The sequence below is a fragment of the Xiphophorus hellerii genome, chromosome 9 (assembly GCF_003331165.1).
Source record: "Xiphophorus hellerii strain 12219 chromosome 9, Xiphophorus_hellerii-4.1, whole genome shotgun sequence".
Classification (NCBI taxonomy): domain Eukaryota; kingdom Metazoa; phylum Chordata; class Actinopteri; order Cyprinodontiformes; family Poeciliidae; genus Xiphophorus; species Xiphophorus hellerii.
Genome location: NC_045680.1, coordinates 20,815,386 through 20,822,011, shown reverse-complemented (window position 1 = coordinate 20,822,011; position 6,626 = coordinate 20,815,386). Strand labels below are relative to the sequence as shown.

Below are 6,626 nucleotides of genomic sequence, written 5' to 3'. Positions count from 1 at the left end.
TAACTGTATTAAGCACTAAAAATAATCATTTTTCCTTAACAACCCCCAGGAATTTGGTGCTGCTGACCACCTCCACAGCCGAGCTGTTGATGAGCAGTGGAGCGTGGCTGGGCCGGTTCTTCCTGAAGTCGACGATCATCTCCTTCGTCTTGTCAACGTTCAGGATCAAGCTGTTGTCTCTGCACCAGTCCACCAGCTGCTCCACCTCCTCTCTGTAGTCCAGGTCGTTGTCGTCTCTGATGAGGCCCACCACCGTTGTGTCGTCCGCGAACTTCACGATGTGGTTGGTGGCGAACCTGGGGACGCAGTCGTGTGTCATCAGAGTGAACAGCAGAGGGCTGTTCACTCTGCTGTTCTCTGCTGTTCTCCAACTCTGCTGGTTGTGACCTAAGTCGCTAAAAATACTGTAATTTGTTACTAGTCTAACAGAAAGATCCTGGTGGCTTCAAACAATGTCGCAGTGGTTTGAAATTTTTTGTTTCATAACTTTGAAGTGATGCATGGTTTTCAACAATTTTACAAAAGAGAACTAAGAAAGTGAGGTGTGCCTTTGTACTCCACCCTCTTACTCTGGCACCCCCAAATAAAATCCAAGTGCAAATAATAAGTAGAGTTTACGTTTGTGTAACTAAAAAAGAAAACCCAGAGCTTTGAATATCTTGCATAGACATTTTAGTCCAACGACCAGGAATGGAAAGAGTGTGGTTAAACTGCAAACATTGCACGACATCCCCACCTCCTACACTGAAAAGGCAACGATGAAATTATTCAGAAGAGGCTCTGATGATTATGGTAATTCAGGGGGAGCTGCAAAAAACCATACTTCATTCATGAAAATCGTTAGTCATGCAATCCACAGATCTGACTTGCATAGAAATGTGACAAAAAAGAAAGATGTCAGAAATCCATTTTGCCTGGAAGATAAAACAAGCATGTTAATGTCAAATAAAATCAAAGTTAATGTTCAGCTTCACAAGGTTGTGTGTTTGGGAACTGACCTCATAAGCCATCCTGAAAACACCTTCTGTAATGGACTGAACATGTAAGACATGAGGATGTAGATGTATTTTCTTTTAAAATGTTGACTTTAGTTACCTGAGAACTAAAGAAAAACATTCAGTTGATAACAATTGGTAACAATGTCCTTAAAATAGGTAAAACAAACTGAACAAAGTTTAAGTTTAACACCAACCGTAAACTGGTTTATAATTAAAAAAAAAATAAACTGAGCTACCCAACAAAAGACAAAGATGAATTTAAAAAAATACTGGCTGAGCTGAGCAGCTTGGCACAAAATACCCCAAAAATACTTAAAATAAACTAAACAATACAGACAGCTAGTTAGACACCAAACAGAACTTCAAGTCAATGATTCAATGCACCGATAAAAACTGATGCATGAATTGATTTAAACTGATTCAGAGAAACTGGCCGTTCTGTGCTCCTCTTGACAGAAATGCTCTTAGTGTTGCCCAATCACTTCCTGTCTGCGGTCATGTTGCACACCATTGCACATCTTGCAATGCCCACCCTCTGCACCAGGATGAGAAAAAAAAGGCATTTAACAAAGTTGGACATTCAAAACATAACTGCACGTAAGAATAAAAGTAACAGTGTCAAGCATTAAATTTGTGTCATGTTTGTGAATATCAACAAAACAGCTACTAACATGTAATGTGTATATTGACATTCACCTGCAGGTGCCCTAACGTGAAGCATGGTGGTGGCCGTGTCATTATGTGGGTTTTTGTTCTTATCAGGGAAAAGGAAGCTGGCAGAGTTGATAAGAAGATGAATGAATTTCAAAACAGGACAAACCTGAGGGGAAAAACGCAGGTTTATTTGTGAAAGTTGTATGAATACATATATTCTTACTAAATATATACGTATATATATTCTTTTGTTTCACTAATTATGTGCTGCTTCTTGTTGGTCTATCACATAAATCCAAATTCAATATATAAAAGTCCATTGCTTCGTCATTACAAGATTTCATACGGCACAAATGCGTTTGCCAGGAACTTCTTATGATATGATAATTCATCAAATGTGCCGTGTAAGACTAAATATCTGTCTTCAAAAAAAAAAAGAAAAAAAATTGGGTAATGTCATTCTCTCCAGGTAACCAACTTCATTGTCATTTATTCTGCTATATTTGTGTCATCAGTCATCAAGACCACAGCTACCTGCAGCCAAAGAGTGGAAGACGGTGGGAAACACATTGACTGAGAAACGCGTTTGCTGATTCAGAGATTCGTTTTATTACATTCGCCTGCTTATAATAACTGGAGCAGCAGCCTGCTGGTTAGACCCCAAAACCCAACCCTCCCACCTCACCGGTTCCGTGCTGCTGCCGCTAGTGTTGCTGCGAGCGTCTGTTTCGGCATGACGCTTCTGGGAAACAGGCACATCAGCTTGCAGGCTACTGGCAGTCTGTGAAGTTTATGGTTAAGCTTGACGTAATTGCCCTTTAACTTGGGAGCTGCGTCTGCACACTGCGAGCTGGGTTTCCCTTCGGCTGCTTCGGCCTGGAGAAACGAAAGAAAACGTTTGCAGCACCGTTCTGACGCTCACCTCGCTGTGGAAACCCTGGAGGCTTTTGTGTGTAGATAACAGGTAGACCTCACAAGAGAATAGTTTCTCTTCACTTGACATGAACTGTGGTTTGCCTCCATTTGCAGCGTGGCGTGTAGTTTCAGTATGCCTGCCTTCTTTCTTCATAGATGCTACGCAAAATATCAGCTGCAGGGACTTCTCGCTTATCTCTTCATCTAAAATCAAGAGATTTTTAGCCAAACCACCCAAGGGGCTTTGAAAAGACCTCAAAACATGCTGCCAGCATGTCTTTTCTTCTTTTTTCTTTTTAATGCCAGGTAGTCTTGCAAGTGGAAGGTGTTGCACCCGCAACTTTAGCCGCATTGCACTTGCTCAACATCCAACGAAACAAACCCAAACTGGTGTGAAAGCCACAGCAGCAGCACTGGGTATCAGTCAGGTAGAAGGAAGCCTGGCTCATGTGCTCCTTCCGGTAAACCAGGGGTGTCAAACTCCAGTCCTCAAGGGCCGGTGTCCTGCAACCTTCAGATGTGCCTCTGCTGCACCACACCTGAATAGAATAATTAGGCCATTAGCAAGGGTCTGGAGAACTTATGTACACAAGGAGGAGGTAATTAAGCCATTTCATTCCAGTGTTTTGTACTTGAGACACGTCTAAACACTGCAGGATGCCGGCCCTTGAGGACTGGAGTTTGACACCTGTGCTGCAAGCTGTCTCAGAGGAACGGGCCGGCGTTGTGCTTCATTTGTTTCAGCGAACGTCTCTACGAGTCTTTCTGAAGCAGACAACGCGCAAGCCAATGCTTGGAGCGTGTTCCTTTTCATGTGGCAGCCGCTTCTTCCCACAGAGAACATGCGGTGTGCTTTTGAAACTGCTGCATCACTGTTTACCAACACGCAGGGCCACCCATCCACCCTGACACAGATAAAGAATGCATCAGAAAGCACGCTTAATTGTGCCGGGGTCCGATTCGGTGAGAAGGGGGTCAGTTATTTTTGTGTTTGACTGAAAAACGGCTCCCGACGAGCAATGTTGCTCAATCTTTCCTTTCGTGGAATTTGTGAAAAGGTCTCTTTATGCAGAAGAGGAGAGCGCGGTTAGTGAGGTATGGGTCAGCTAGACCTCAAATTTCCTTTGCAGGCAGGTGCAGCTAATCTACATGACTACACAGAGAAAAGTTTGCACATAGAACCCAAGTCAACTGGTTATGTTGAGAAAGATTAGGGAGCAAAACCAAACAGATCAGATTGTGTAACTAATCAGTGACTGCTTCTTAGTTGAGGAACTTTAGTTTAGTGTTGAAGTCTAAAGGGGAGGCGTAGGAGGCAGTGGGTGGTGAATGCTCTGACAGCTTCTTGGGTTCGACGTGAAAAGGGTTTCTCAGACATAAGTCCACACCTCCTTCAGTTCAGAGCAGTCAGACTCGCAGACAACTCGTCCTCCCAGTAGGGTCCTGCACCATGAGCTGTGACCAGAGGTACCCGTTCCCTCAGGTGTTCCTGGTGGACGAGGGCGGAGGTCAGCGCTCGCCTGCGACGCCGCCGAACCTCATCCCCTGCTGGTCGTTCCCTCAGGCCCGGGAGACCGTGAGGAGCCACAGCAAGAGCCGAGGCTGCATGGGGGTCAGCTGCAGCGTGGCCATGATTGTGTTGATGTTGTTCCTGCTGGTGTTCGCCGCCCTGGGCTTTGAAGCCTGGCAGATCCTGAGACTCCAGGAAAAACTCAAAAATGTGGAGAAGGTAAGGACTGACACACACACACACACGCACGCCCACACACACACACACAAAGTAAATTACAGAATTTTGTATTTTTTAAAAATGGGATTTTGCATTGTGCAGAATATTTTCTTGAAGCTCTTCTTGTTGAAAAGGAACAAATGTGTTTTCCAAGCCTTGTGTGTTTGTGTTCACTGTTCAGTAGCAAGACCTGAAAGTATCTTTACATATGGAGGTGGTATCAGGGAGGTGTCAGGTGGGAGAATGGAACCAAGGCTGGAAAGTTTGGGCAGACCTGCAAAGTTTAATAATTAATTTGAAACTGTTTAAAATTAAAATAGCTTCACTTGTGAACTCTGACATTTAAAATGCAAGCCAGAGCCTCTTGATGTTCCACTGTGGTCACCCGTCCATTCAGACAGGATATCCTCTATCTCACATGTGCCGCGGCAGAGCTTTCAGCCTTAGAGAAAAACTGAGATGCACTTCTCCTGTGTGATGTGGTATTGACTTTCTGTTTCTTTTATTTCCCTCAAGGTTGAACATGACCTCGTGACTGAGTTTCATGCACCCCAGAAGCAAATTGGTATGCGAACATTGTGTTCTCCGCACACGTAGCCGTCCTTTATGTTGAAAATGTTCTTGATGGTGAACAAAAACAGTTGATGTGGGCTAATCTGACGGCCATTTCAGGTCTCTATAACCCCGACTCAAATGGAGAAGAGAAAACAGAAGAGAAAACGAAGAAACCTGCGGCTCATGTTCTCGGTGAGGTTCCTATTAACCCATGGACGAATCGTTGATTTTCTTAAGTCCATTTTCTTAAGTTGCTTAATGGAATCGTCTCTTTGCAGGGCGCATTGTGCATCAACCGTCCCAAATGACTTTGCGATGGGAACCGAAAGCAGGCCAGGCCTTCACGTCCGGGGAGGTCGCTTACAAAATCGAAGACGGCGCCCTGCAGGTCAACGAGTCGGGGCTCTACCACGTTTACTCTCGAGTGGAGCTGATCTTCAAGAACTGCCACCCCACGTCCTCGTTCGATCACGTCGTGTTTGTGAGGCGAGCGGGACAGTCCAAACTCCTGACTCTGATGGAAGCCCACAGGTCGGGTTTCTGCGTCCAGAAACCCAACAGCCCGTGGACTGCAGAGAACTACCTCGGTGGCGGCCTGCAGCTGATGAAGTTCGACAGGGTTTACGTGAACGTGTCGCACCCGACCTATCTCAGCCACTCACATTATGGCAACTTCTTCGGTCTGTACAAGATCTGAAGAGTTTCGATTGTTTCAGCTCTGCTTCATTGTGCCGTAGTTTTGCTCTGAATCAGGAGGAAAGCTTACTCATAACTTCCACAAAGAGATCCTTTGATTGTTTTTTGTTTTTTTTTATCTGTTATACCTGGACTAAATATATTCTGTTTTGCAATATAGAAACCCAAAGATGATGGTGCACTTTTTTTGTTCACTGGCAGCTCAAAGCAAAACAGCACAGAGAAATAAACAGCATTTTTACACCTCAGTTTTTTGCTTTCATGAAAAATGTCGAGTTAGTTGACACTAAGATGCTGATTTAGTTGTAGCATTTTCAGTATTTATTTTTGTCTGTATGCCTGTAATGTAGGATGGGTGTTTTTTTTTTCTTTAAATAATAATAATAATAATAATAAATAAAGGAATGTATTAAGCAGATTTCTGTGTGTTGAAGCAAAAGTAAAATGATGAATGTTTTTTGTGAAACTGTTTCATAATTGAGTATAGTCTGCCTTGGGAGGAACACCCACGCTAGTTTTGATTATGACCACTGGAAAGTATTTGCATAATTCTGCTGATTGTAAACTTCACTATCATAGATTCCTCTAAGACAGAGAGGCAGCAATGTCAGACTCAAACATTTTTCCATGTGAATTTGTAATTAAATGACTTATTCATAGACTTCCAAGAGAAATATGCATGTTTCTTCTTCTGACTAGCCTCGTTCTTTTTTTCTTTCTCAGTTTTAATCCCTTCGTTGCAGAGTTTGCTTCTTGTACACCACAAAGTCGGGCGAGTGGAGTGCGAAAATGTGCAGCCTGGCTAACAGAACAAGGGGTTATAGCAGTAGCAGTGTTGACTTGCTTCCTTCCTGTGTGAACATCAAGAGGGTCTTGCATGTCTGCAGGCTGATTTTTTTTGTGAAAGGTTTCGTGCTTTTTCTCACCCATGTAGTTGGCCTTCTTTAGAAGTTGGCCTCTGGAGCCGAGATCAGAAGAGCTGGCTGGCGACAACTGGGAAAATAATTAAAAAAAAACCTTCAAATTTTTTGAGAAAAAAGTTTGTGTTTTATTTTTGCGGGTTCAGTCACATGTACCAC

At 43.6% G+C, this 6,626-nt stretch overlaps 1 protein-coding gene across 2 annotated transcripts; it reads left to right on the top strand.

The window, feature by feature from the left end:
• The first annotated feature begins 2,205 nt into the window (after positions 1–2,205).
• Positions 2,206–6,209, top strand: faslg (Fas ligand (TNF superfamily, member 6)). 2 transcript variants are annotated; one of them, XM_032571062.1, is made up of 5 exons: positions 2,206–2,616; positions 2,724–4,296; positions 4,813–4,861; positions 4,969–5,043; positions 5,130–6,209. In XM_032571062.1, exons 2-5 carry the CDS (start codon positions 4,018–4,020, stop codon positions 5,546–5,548), a joined length of 822 nt encoding a protein of 273 aa, XP_032426953.1. In that variant the 5' UTR covers positions 2,206–2,616; positions 2,724–4,017; the 3' UTR covers positions 5,549–6,209. The 2 variants fall into 2 exon arrangements, with proteins under 2 accessions (XP_032426953.1, XP_032426952.1); XM_032571061.1 differs by having other exon boundaries at positions 2,206–4,296.
• The last annotated feature ends 417 nt before the right edge of the window (positions 6,210–6,626 follow it).

Excerpts from the sequence above, each read along its gene's own strand:
- faslg (XM_032571062.1), top strand. The coding sequence starts at position 4,018 with ATGAGCTGTGACCAGAGGTACCCGTTCCCTCAGGTGTTCCTGGTGGAC. Across the intron at positions 4,297-4,812 it reads AACTCAAAAATGTGGAGAAG|GTTGAACATGACCTCGTGAC; the intron begins GTAAGGACTGAC and ends ATTTCCCTCAAG. Across the intron at positions 5,044-5,129 it reads ACCTGCGGCTCATGTTCTCG|GGCGCATTGTGCATCAACCG; the intron begins GTGAGGTTCCTA and ends GTCTCTTTGCAG.